This window comes from Callithrix jacchus, chromosome 9 (assembly GCF_049354715.1).
Source record: "Callithrix jacchus isolate 240 chromosome 9, calJac240_pri, whole genome shotgun sequence".
NCBI classification, from domain to species: Eukaryota; Metazoa; Chordata; class Mammalia; order Primates; family Cebidae; genus Callithrix; species Callithrix jacchus.
In genome coordinates, this window is record NC_133510.1 from 67,488,706 (window position 1) to 67,500,998 (window position 12,293).

The 12,293-nt window shown below is 44.7% G+C and overlaps 1 protein-coding gene and 1 non-coding gene across 3 annotated transcripts in view; both read right to left on the reverse strand.

Annotated features, from left to right (window-relative positions):
- Positions 1–12,293, reverse strand: part of ACVR1B (activin A receptor type 1B) — a 42,370-nt gene that overhangs the window by 6,933 nt on the left and 23,144 nt on the right. For both annotated transcript variants that reach the window (XM_035256710.3, XM_002752485.5), the window contains exons 4-7: positions 8,355–8,585; positions 5,447–5,614; positions 4,301–4,457; positions 2,765–2,889 (exon numbers count right to left, since the gene is read on the reverse strand). In XM_035256710.3, the coding sequence (XP_035112601.1) occupies positions 2,765–2,889; positions 4,301–4,457; positions 5,447–5,614; positions 8,355–8,585 (681 nt within the window). The remainder of the gene's footprint in view (positions 1–2,764; positions 2,890–4,300; positions 4,458–5,446; positions 5,615–8,354; positions 8,586–12,293) is intronic.
- LOC118144623 (U6 spliceosomal RNA) lies at positions 1,660–1,767 on the reverse strand. The gene has a single exon (XR_004729388.3). It is a non-coding gene; the product is annotated as a U6 spliceosomal RNA (small nuclear RNA).

A 12,293-nucleotide genomic window follows, 5' to 3' on the forward strand; every position in this document is an offset into this window, starting at 1 on the left:
GTAGTGAGCTAAGACTGTGCCGAAGAGAGACCCTGTCTTAAAAAAAATAGAAAGCCATTTTGTAATTTTCTCAAGCCCTTTTCCAGAAGAGAAAAACAAACAAAAAAACCCTGCTGCGTTGAGCTAATGGTGAAAAAAAATTTTTTTTTAAATAGAGATGGAGTCTCACCATGTTGTACAGGCTGATCTCTAACTCCCGGCCTCACAGGATCCTCCTGCTTTGCCTCCCAAAATGCTGGAATTACAGGTATGAGCTAGTGTGCCCGGATGGAAAATATTGTTTTTTATTTATTTTTGGTTTTTGGCTTGAGACAGGGTCTTAATCTGTCACCAGGCTAGAGTGCAGTGTGATCATGGCTCCCTGCAGCCTTGACCTCCTGGGCTTAAGCCATCCTCCTACCTTAGCCTCACATGTAGCATGGGTCACCACACAGGCCAATTTTTTTTTTTTTTTTTTTTTTTTTTTTTTTTTTGAGATGGAGTCTCGCTGTGTCATCCAGGCTGTAATGCAGTGGTTGTGATCTTGGCTCACTGCAACCTCTGCCTCCTTGGTTTAAGTGATTCTCTTGCTTCAGCCTCCTTAGTACCTGGGGTTACAGGCGCCTGGTACCACGCCCAGCTAATTTTTAGTAGAGATGAGGTTTCACCACACTGGCCATGCTGGTCTCGAACTCCTGACCTCAAGTGATATGCCTGCCGCAGCCTCCCAAAATGCTGGGATTACAGGCGTGAGCCACCATATCTGGCCTTTATGTCCAGCTAATTTTTTTATTTTTGTAGAGACAAAGTTTCATCATGTTGTCCAGGCTGGTCTTGAACTTCTCCGCTCAGGCTATCAGCCCACCTTGGCCTCCCAAAGTGCTGGGATTACAGATTGAGTCACAGTACCCAGCCTCGGGAAATATTTTTAAACAGAGAATTTGACTTGGAAATTACCTAAAGGGTAGTTACAGGCTTAAGGCCTGGCCTCAGCCTGTTTGAGCCTGAACCCTCATTTACTAAAATATTATGTGACCTTGAACAAATTTCCCAACCTCTCTGACTCATTTTCTTCATCTGTAAAATGGCAATGATAATAGCACCTCCTTGTTTCTTACTTGTAATAGTAAAGATTAAATGAGTTTATACATAGCAAGTGGTGAATGTTAAGTATTATTATATATTTAACCTCAATTTCTGGATGTCATGAGAAAGAAGAAATAAACTTATTCACAGTTTAAGACCTGTGTGACCAGATTTTTCTTAGTCTGTTTTATCTACATATACTGATCAAAATTTAAGAGGAACAATTCCATGAATAGTACTTGGGCACTATTTCCATAATTTGGATTTTACCAAACATATCATAAATGGAAGCCAGAAAAGACTATTAATATATAAAACATTTCTGCTGGAAGACCTATCAGTTTTTCTTCTAGATTAGATTTTAATTTTTGTGGGTACCGATTTATATACTTATGGGGTGCAACATGAGATGTTTTGACACAGGCATGCAATGCATAATAATCACGTCATGGAAAATGGGACATCAATCCCTTCAAGCATTTACACTTTGTGTTACAAATAATCCAATTATATTATTTTAGTTATTTGTAAATGTACAATTAAATTATTATTGACAATAGTCACCCTGTGGTGCTATCGAATACTAGGCCTTTAAAAAATATGGAACACTTCAGGAATTTGCGTGTCTTCCTTGCACGGAAAGCCATGCTAACCTTCTTTGTATCGCTCCAATTTTAGTACATGTGCTGCCGAGGCAAGCTCTACCAGGTCTTTTTAATTCAACCACTTTCACTGCCCTGGAATATCTTACATCACAGATCAATGTCTGAAGGCAGCACTCTAAAGATTCTGGAACTTGATCATGTGGCAGAATATGTGGAAGTTATCATAAAGTACTATATACCAAGTTGACAATAAAAAGTGTTTCTGCACTTTGGGAGGCCGAGGCGGGTGGATCACGAGGTCGAGAGATCGAGACCAACCTGGTCAACATGGTGAAACTCCGTCTCTACTAAAAATACAAAAAATTAGCTGGGCATGGTGGCGCCTGCCTGTAATCCCAACTACTTAGGAGGGCTGAGGCAGGAGAATTGCCTGAACCCAGGAGGCGGAGGTTGCAGTGAGCCAAGATCGCGCCATTGCACTCCAGCCTGGGTAACAAGAACGAAACTCCATCTCAAAAAAAAAAAAACAAAAAAATGGAGGGGTTTCTGCTAAAGCTGATACTATTGCTTACTAGATTCTGTCATGAATAAGAAGTTACAAATGCCAACGATTTTTAACTATGAAAGAAAAAACTCATTTTAAGAAAATTCTATGCACTTTTATAAATTTAGAAATTAGCACTATTATTTTAACAGTGAAACAGCAGGGTTTCCCATGAATGTGGCTTGGGAGCTGCTGCATTCAAATATACTGCTTCTGATGTCCCGGGCATTCCCTACCTCACCCTGGGCACTCCCCACCGCCATGGACTAATAAGCCAATGTTTGTTTTTAAAAGCCAAATGAGCCTTCAGAATGGTTACTGTAACACACATCACTATTCAACAAGCTGATTTCCAAAGAATAAACACATCCTAAGCACAGCTGCCTCCAAGGTTCCATACACCTTTGAAGGGAACCTTAAACCATGATTCAGGCTCTGGCAACAGGCATCTAACGGGTTGTAAAAAGAAAGAGGGCAGTAAAACAACTTTGGGTGATCCAGCATCCTGGAATGGGAGGTAGGAGCAAAAGAAGGCAAAAAAGAAAGGTACCTCCAGAATTGCATCTTCGAGCAATCTCCCAATATACAAGCCCAAGGGCATAAATATCAGCACATTTAAAGGAGTCAAAGTGTTTCATATTAATGGTTTCATCAAGTACTTCAGGGGCCATGTATCTGCAACAGCAAAACAAACATGGTCACAAAATGACGACTGCTCTCTTTAAATCAAAGTATTGATTCAGGGGCCCTCTGAATGTGGAAAAGTATCACCCTAATAAAGTCCCTTGGGGCAGAAGAAGTGCACACATCTCTTCACTGCAAACTCCCATGTTTTAGATTTGATTCTAAACACTTCAGCATAGATTTGGCAATACAAGGCTACTCTGATGTGTATCTTTATTTTTAACCATCAAGATTTGTTTATTTGGCCAGATGCAGTGGCTCACGCCTATAATCCCAGCATTTTGGGAGGCCAAGGTGGGTGAATCACCTGAGGTCAGGAGTTCAAGACCAGCCTGGCCAACATGGTAAAACCCCGTCTCTACTAAAAACACAAAAAATTAGCCAGGTGTGGTGGAGGGTACCTGCAATCCCAGCTACTCAGGCTGAGGCAGGAGAATCACTTGAACCCAGGAGGTGGAGGCTGCAGTGAGCCGAGATTGTGCCATTGCACTCCAGCCTGGCAACAAGAGTGAAACTCCCTGTTTATTTGAAGCATGTTTTGATATCTTGGCAGAAATATTTGTCATGTGGGTCACAGGGGCAGTAACAGTACATAATATTTGGTTGTTACCAGGGTCTTTCACTTAATTGAATGCAGTCACAGTGATGGGTTGAGCGGTAAGTTTCATTCTGAACTTCTTTTGTTATCTTACCTGACTATAGATATGTCAAAACTAGTTCTAGAGATGGTCAGTGGCACCCTTAGTGACTCTGAGTAGTAATTATGAATAATTACTACAAATCCAGCCAGCCCAGCCCCCACAATAAACCAGGGGATCATCCTAATGAAATTCATTTACATTTACCAAACAGATCTCCACCTCTTCTGCTATTAAAAGGCAGTCCCATTTCCAACTCATGAAGTCAATTTGCCATCACAGCTCCTTACTTCTTACCTCACTTCTGCATGAAGGGGAAGCAGACCCATCATCTTGAAGGGTGCCCCTAATCTCCATCCTAGGTTACTTCTGCTATAGTTTGGCAAATCTGCTTTCCAGTCGCTAAGCACAACATGATTCCTGCCTCCTTTACGGCTCTCTGCACAGGAGATGGCAACGTTTTCCCTCTTCCCCGAGCCATACCTGTTGCCTGCTATTCTTCTAAATCTTGCTCCAGATTGTCCTTCTCTACCTCACCAATACCTATGTGCATACAGTTTATGGAGCTGTGCTCTCAGCACTTGTATCTGTTAGATGCAGCAACACAGCATTCCAATGTGGGGAGTACACATTCAATTTTCAGTAGGCTGAGAGCAAGGTCCTCGCCTCCTTTTTCAACATTTTCTCCTGCGCATATGGGAGATGGCATACATGGGATACTCAGTAGAAGCTGCTTAGCAAGGGCAGAGGCCACGCCCTCCTACCGTTTGGTCCCCACCCTCTGATTCGGGGCAATGTCGATGGTGTCCGTGACTGCATCGTGACGGACGGCCAGGCCCAGGTCTGCTATGGCACACATGCCATTTTTCTTCACCAGAATGTTCTTTGACTTTAAGTCTCGATGAGCAATTCCAGGCTTCCCTGGCAGAGAAAAAAACAGGGATCTTTAATATAAATGTTAAAAGTACAGACCCTGCGGCCAGACTATACAGTCTCAGTGACCCAGAAAAAGGGACTTTACCCTTCTGTACCTGTCTTCTCATCCAATCAGAATGACAGTACATACTTCATGGGACTGTTGTGAGGATTAAATGCATTCATGTAGCTAAGACCATAGAAGGACAGGCATATTTAGCTAATATCTGAACTAATATTTACTACCACTACTCGCCTTCCTTGAGCAAATATGCTCAGGTATACAACTGCTGAGGAATGAAAGAGAAGTTGCCGTGATGGCCAGCTCTCAGAAGGACACAGGCCCAATGATGAGAACTGGCACTGCACAGACCAGGAATAGGACCCAACTTTCATGGCTGGTTTTCTATTGTGGCCAGCAAAAGCTGTGGCCCTGGTCAACCAGGCATCAAGGACAACACCTGCCACTGTGACAAGAACAGGGATCTTCCAAAGAGTCGACATGATAGCTAACAAACAGTAGAGCTTCAGGTCTTCTTCCTCCAGGAAAACCTTCCCAGATTAATAAAGCCCAGCATCTAAGCCACCAAGTGGCCTTTAAACCAGCTGTCCCCAACAATGAACATGGAAATCACTCAACTGATGTTCCCAGTACACTAGTTTATCGTTTTAGTTCCATTTTTCTCACGTCTGTTGTGGGCTTCTGAAATGATTACTTGATTACTCCCTTCATAACAAATGACTATATCAAGCCATTGATTGACAAGTAACTGAATATTGATATAGGGTTCCTGAGGGAGTTCTAAAGCCAGAGGTGGAGAGAACAGCCTGTAGATACCTCACTCAAGTAAAGCTCTAACCTCCTTTCCTTTAAATTAGAGTTCCTGAGGTCCAGCCCAGCTTTCTCAGTAAAAAGGAATTCCGGGAACTAAATCAGGACGGTGCAAACTTTTCAAGCCTAGGCCACTTTGCTGCTCCTGGGCTAGTCCACTCACCTTGGGTGCCCACGATCTCCATGTGCAGATGTGCCAGCCCACTGGCAGCAGACAAGGCCAGCTTAATCATCCCCTCGATTGTCACTGTGTACCGGTTCAGATAATCAAACAGGGACCCATGCTCATGATAGTCAGAGACAAGCCACAGCTGTGTCCAGGTACCGTTATCTGCAGAGAACCACAGATGAGTTCCAGAAAAAGCGTAACTATCAGCAAAACAGCGAAGGTTGGAAAGGATGAATGTGTGACACAAAATCCGGTTTGATTGCTGAATTCACATTTCCCACCTCTATGCCCCCTGAAGCCCCCTCTAGCATCCTTTCATTTATAGTGGCCTAGCAGTTTGGGGCCTCAGTAAGGACAGGGAAACACCATCTCTTTGTTAGGATTGCTCCTTATTTCTTTTAGGTGAGCTGGAGGATTCTGAACATTATGCCAAATTTGAAACGTGAGGTACCCAGGAAAGAGGAGGCATATGCGGGGAAAGTAACAGTTATCACCAGCTGTGTCTGCAGCACTGCTTTGATCCTGACCAAGAGACTTGCTCATCTGCATAAGAAAACCAAAAGGAGCTGGATCCACCACCGCCAAGCAGGAAAGCCTTGGAGGACATCCTGTGTCCCAGCGACCCTCTGAGTACAGCCCAAACACAGCACCTGTCTCATCTGTAATGTTTCTTTTCAGTCTGTTGCTCTTACTAGGCTATGATACCTCTGTGAGTACGCAAGATCTCCTATATGCATTATTGTATTCCAGGCCAAAAAATGCTTTTCATTGCATGAACAGCCCACTGCCAAGTATTCCCAGAGAGGCATCTCATCCTTCAGAGGGGCAATGGAAGGTGGAAGGCATACACTTTATTTTCTCTTTTACATTAGGAACAGCAGGAAGGAGAAGAGGAGAAGGGAGAAAAACACCAAAAGCCAAAAGCCAGGAATAAAATTAAGCCATGCCATTGTCAATAGGAAGACTGGAAATTGAGTTCAAATCGCCAAAATTCCAGGCTGGCACTGATTCCAGGGCACCATACTATATATACACCATGTTAAAAAGGCAAGAACAAGGGAGTCCGATTTTTCCCCTTCCCTGGCCTTAATGTGGGTTTTGAGAGCCTGATCCCTACTCACACAAGCTGCCAGAATCAATAAGGGAATGGATCCTGGGAATGTACACATGTTGGCTTCTCTCATCACAAACAAGGGGCCCACCCAGCACACTGATTCTCACACTCTAACCAGCCCTCAAGTCCTGAGGACTTGGTCAATACATTCGAAGAGAGGATACGATTTGATCCTTTACAAATATATGTAAGATTTAAATTTTATCAAAAGGTGATAGTGTTTTAAAAAGGAACAGCTTACTCAGTGGGAGTAAAAACCCTTGTCTTCCCCTTCCTCCCTTGTATTGGAGTCTAAGGCTCCTCAGCTTCGGGGCAGTGGAGGCCACAACCTCCCAAAGCAACGAGAGGAATGAGGAGTCTGCAGTTGTTTCAGGAAAGAAAAACCAATAGCATATTCTGCAGGCTTTGTAGATACTAACTTCTAAATTGCACTGTGACACAGGAGCAAGCTATGTCACAACTGCTAGAGAGACCCTTCCACAATGTGAGCCAGTCTCTCATGGCATCCTCTCTGCACTCTGGGTGCCACTATTTGCCCATGTGTCCCCTTCTTTCTGGGACTTCTGTGAGGTCATGATCCAAGCAGCCAACAGAGGTTCTGGCCCACAGCAGTCAATAAATGTTATTGAATCAACGAATGAAATTTTAATTACTACTGACTATCTTCAGAAAAAAATACAATCCTCTCAAAATGGCCCCTCATAATCTGGCCTCTGCCAGCCTCTCCACCCACAGCCATCCAAGCTACTTTCAGGGCCCAAAACACCTCACCTTTGCACATGTCTGCAGTGCCCCTCCCTGCAAGAAGGTTTTTCTTCCTGATCAACTCTTGCCATCTTTGTCTCAATCAGGTTCAGGTGTGACTCAGCCCCAATTTGTGCTCACCAGAACAACTCGTGTTTACCTCCTCCAATCCCCCTTACTAGTTGTCCTTTGCTAGTCAATGAGGTCCTCAAACATAGGAAGGTGCCTGGCACATAAGAGACTCAAAAACTAAAGCAATAAAAGGAGGAAGAAGGAAAGAAGAATCCTCAGGGACAGGACTGACCAAGAGTGGAGTCTGAAGGCCACAGGCTACACTTGGTGGACTGCAGGCTTTTCTGTCATCCTTTCCTGCCAGGGTTGAGGCTACAATTCATCATCCTAGTGATTTTTGAGACAGAGTCTCACTTTGTTGCCCAGGCTGGAGTACAATGGCACGATCTCGGCTCACTGCAACCTCTGCTTCCCGGCTTCAAGCTATTCTCCTGCCTCAGCCTCCCTAGTAACTGGGATTACAGGCATGTATCACCATGCCTGGCTCATTTTTATATTTTTAAGAGAGACAGATTTTGCCATGTTGGCTGGGCTGGTCACAAATTCCCGACCTCGAATGATCTGCTTGCCTCAGCCTCCCAAAGTGCTGGGATTATAGGCTTGAGCCACCTCACCTAGCCTATCCTAGTGATTTCCAGAATAAGGTTATTGGAGCCCCTGCAGGGACTACACTGGAGGTGGGTTTGGGAGAATGTTGAGAAAGAGAACTTGAGCAGGTAGGGTGAAGGGATGTATCTTGTTTATCTGTTTAAGAACGGCTTGTTTATTTGCTCGATAATCTGGATTTGTATATAAGCTTTTCATGGAATAAAAGGCTCCAAACCGTAAGAAAAGTGTGGGAACTAAGACCATACTCAAGTTCTCTTTCTATGAGTTACAATGATGAAGGCAAACAGAGCTGTGCGTCCCACAGCTACGCACTTTCTCCAGCATCCTCCATCTGGAAATGCTGTATCCAAGCCCAGCCCTTACCTTTATTGTCAGCAGCAATAAATCCAAGGATGTTTTCATGGCGCAGCATGACCGTCTGGTATATCTCTGCTTCCCGGAACCAAGACCGTTCTTCACGAGAAGAGAATATTTTCACAGCCACATCACCACCCCTCCAGCGGCCGCGCCAAACTTCCCCAAATCGACCCTTGCCAATAATCTCTTGTAAAACGATGGTTCGGGCCACTGTGCGCTGGACAAAGAGGGGTAACCCTGTGGACCAAAGAATGGGAAGAAACCTGACATTGCAAATTTGACAAATTTTGCAACTCCCACACTCACTGACACAATGGAAAAACCCTTAATATGGTGTCTTCATCCTATACTGGTCCATTAACCAGGGAGAGCTGCTGCTGCCCCTGCACATTTCTAGGTAATCTACCAGAGGCTAAGCCAGGCGGAGAGACGGGGAGTGAGTGAACACAAAAGGGAAATGCGTATGATTAGCTACTCCTTATCTAAGCAATTTCTCCTCTCAGTAAGTATGGGCAATAGATTCCAATTTAAACGTTTGACCAGATTTACCAACTCTTCAGCCAGCCACCTGTGGGCCGATCCACCCACATCTGCTTTATTTTGGTGGAGGAAGAAAAGAGGGCAGAGAACATGAAAGTGGGGCCTGCTGTGCTGGGGGCCACCTTCTGGCCTCTCTGCTTATTAGCCACTAGAGGGCGGTGCTGTGAGGCCCATGGGTTCCCACCTCCAAAGAGAGCAAGGCTCTGCTCGAAGGCGGAACTCCAGATGTAGAATGGAGGACTATCTATGCTTATTCTAGGATTAACTTTACTGTCTTTATAAAACTCAACACTGCTCCATTTGACTCATTCAATGTATCTCCATGTATCCAATCACCCTTACCATCACAACTGATTCCTAACTCTCTTACTCCCACCCCCAGCCAAATAAATAGATTTATTATTAATCCCTAGGTCTGGTAGATGTGAACTTCCATTTACTGCATGCTTACTATGTATTAGGCTCTATGCGAAGGGCTTTACATAAATCATCTCACTTCCCCAAATAACCTGGAAGGTAAGGCACTGTTATCATCCCCATTTTATAGACCAGAAAACTAAGGCTCAAAGAGGAGGTTATGTAATATTCAAATTCATACAAGCAGTAAGTGGCAAAGCAGAGCTTAAAATCTAGGACTGTCTGACTCTATAATCTATGCTTTTAATGACAACAGTATAGAACCACCAAAGTGTTTCTCAAATTAGCCCCCGCCTCTCCATCCCCGTCCGCCTGTCCTACTTTTGGACCTTCTCTAAAAGATTTCCAACAGGTCTTTCGCCTCCCATCTCAGCCTGCTCTTGCCCTGCTCACCCACACACCACCCCCCACCCCACCCTTCCCAACAGAAGGCTGGTAGTGAATGAATTCATCCTCCACACCACTGCCAGAATTCCTTCCAAAGGAAAAAAATGAACATTCATTTCCCACATGGAAACTTTCAGTAGAAGCCCCTTACCTATAAGATAAAGGTCAGTCCTCAAGATCCTCTACACCTGGGCCAGCCTGACCTTCCCGCTCCACCCCACCCCTTCCCCAGCACAAGCCCATCATGCTGGTCTCCTTATCATAAAGGTTCTTTAAACATATAGTGGATCTTCATGCCTTTTTGTCTTTTTACTCAAGGCATTTTCATTAGCCTGGAATGTTCTCTGCCCCCTCACCTCTCTTAAAAATTCCAACTCGGCCATGCGCAGTGGCTCATGCCTGTAATCCCAGCACTTTGGGAGGCCGAGGTGGGCAGATCACGAGGTCAAGAGATCGAGACCATCTTGGCCAAGATGGTCAAACCCCATCTCTACTAAAAGTACAAAAATTAGCTGGGCATGGCGGCACACACCTGTAGTCCCAGCTACTTGGGAGGCTGAGGCAGGAGAATTGCCTGAACCTGGGAGGTGGAGGTTGCAGTGAGTCCAGATCATGCCACTGCACTCCAGCCTGGCACTTGGCCACGGAGTGAGACTAGTGAGACTCTGTCTTTAAAAAAAAAAAAAATCCAACTCATTCTTCAAGACTCCCTTTTTTCTTTTTCTTTTTTTTTTTTTTTGAAATAGAGTCTGCCTCTGTCACTCAGACTGGAATGGAATGTAATGCATGATTTTGGCTCACTGCAATCTCTGTCTCCCAGGTTCATTCGATTCTCCTGCCTTAGCCTTCCAAGTAGCTGGGATCACAGGCACCCACCACCACACCCAGATAATTTTTGTATTTTCAGTAGATATGGGGTTTCATCATGTTGGTCAGGCTGGTCTGGAACTCCTGACCTCACGTGATCTGCCTCCCAAAGTGCTGGGATTACAGGTGTGAGCCACTGGGCCCAGCTCTTTCTTCCCAGGCAGAGTTTCACTCTTGTTGCCCAGGCTGGAGTACAATGGCTCAATCTCAGCTCACTGCAACCTCTGCCTCCAGGGTTCAAGCAATTCTCCTGCCTGAGCCTCCAGAGTAGCTGGAATTACAGGCATGTGTCACCAGTTAATTTTTTATATTCAGTAGAGATGAGGTTTCACCATGTTAGTCAGGCTGGTCTCTCCTTGACCTCAGGTGATCCACCCGCTTCGGCCTCCCAAAGTGCTGGGACTAGAGGCGTGCCCCACCATGCCCGGCCAAGACTCTTTTTTTTTTTAAAAAAAAAAAACCATCTTGCTTTCTATTGCCCAGACTGGAGTGCAGTGGTGCAATCTCGGCTCACTGCAACCTCTGCCTCCCAGGGTTGGAAGTGAGTCTTATGCCTCAGCCTCCTGAGTAGCTGGGACTCCTAAGTAGCTGTGAGCCACCGCACCCAGCTAATTTTTGTATTTTAGTAGAGACACAGTTTGGCCACATTGGCCAGGCTGGTCTTGACCTCTTGACCTCAAGTGATCCACTGCCCAGGCCTCCCAAAGTGCTGGGATTACAGATGTGGCCACCCAGCCTCAGGACTTCTTTAAATGTGCCCTCCTCTGTGAGCCTCTTCCCAACAATTCCTGTCTCTCTTATCCAATCCTGGATCAGCCTTTTTTAAATCTGTTTATATCACTCAGAAGGTATTCAGCATATACTATTTAAATTAACTGAAAGTCATATGAGCAGCATGGACTTACTACTTTGAAAACCACATCATTAGAAACCTATCGCCTTGGAAGTTCTGTGCATTCTGAATGAAGAATATACTAAACCACTCAGAGGGAAATAGTTATTAACCATTTTACTCCAAAAGATTAAACTACCATAGCCCTTCCCTTGTTTCAGCTGGTCTGGGTCTTAAAAAGACTTTGGGAAAACCCACTCTACCCTCCTCTAGCAGCAAGTCAAGTCCCATAGTCTGCCAGGAGGTTCTAACCACTGTCCTACCTCTTTCAACAAGGAACAAGCCCTAGATTTTTTACTGTTTCTAAAAATATGCAGCTTTTAAATATATCCATCATTTTGGTGCTCTCTACTGCAGAGCTTAATAAAAGCAAAGCCACTGAAATTCAGGAGATGTCACAGCTCAAAGTACTCCTGTGTCAAGCAGGAATGTCTGGGCATGACTGACGGCATAATTTCCCTACAGAACAATAGTCTTGTCCTACGTCAAGGAAACATACATAAAAACACGCAAAGTTCCCACAAATAAGATCCTCTGTGTTTTAGCTAGAATGGCAACAGTGATCTTTGAGGATGTTTTTTTCTAAGAATGTACTTGAAGCCAGGAATTTGAGACCAGCCTGGGCAACAAAGTGAGACCTTCCACAAGAAGCTTTTTTTTTTTAAAAGTGCCAGGCTTGGTGGCACATGCCTAAAGTCTCAGCTACTCAGCAGGCTAAGGTGGAGGATCTCTTGAGCCCAGGAGGTTGAGGCTGCAGTGAGCTGTGATTGCACCACAGCACTCCAGCCTGGGCAACTGAGTGAGACCATATTTAAAAAAGAAAAGAAAAAAGGAATGCAATA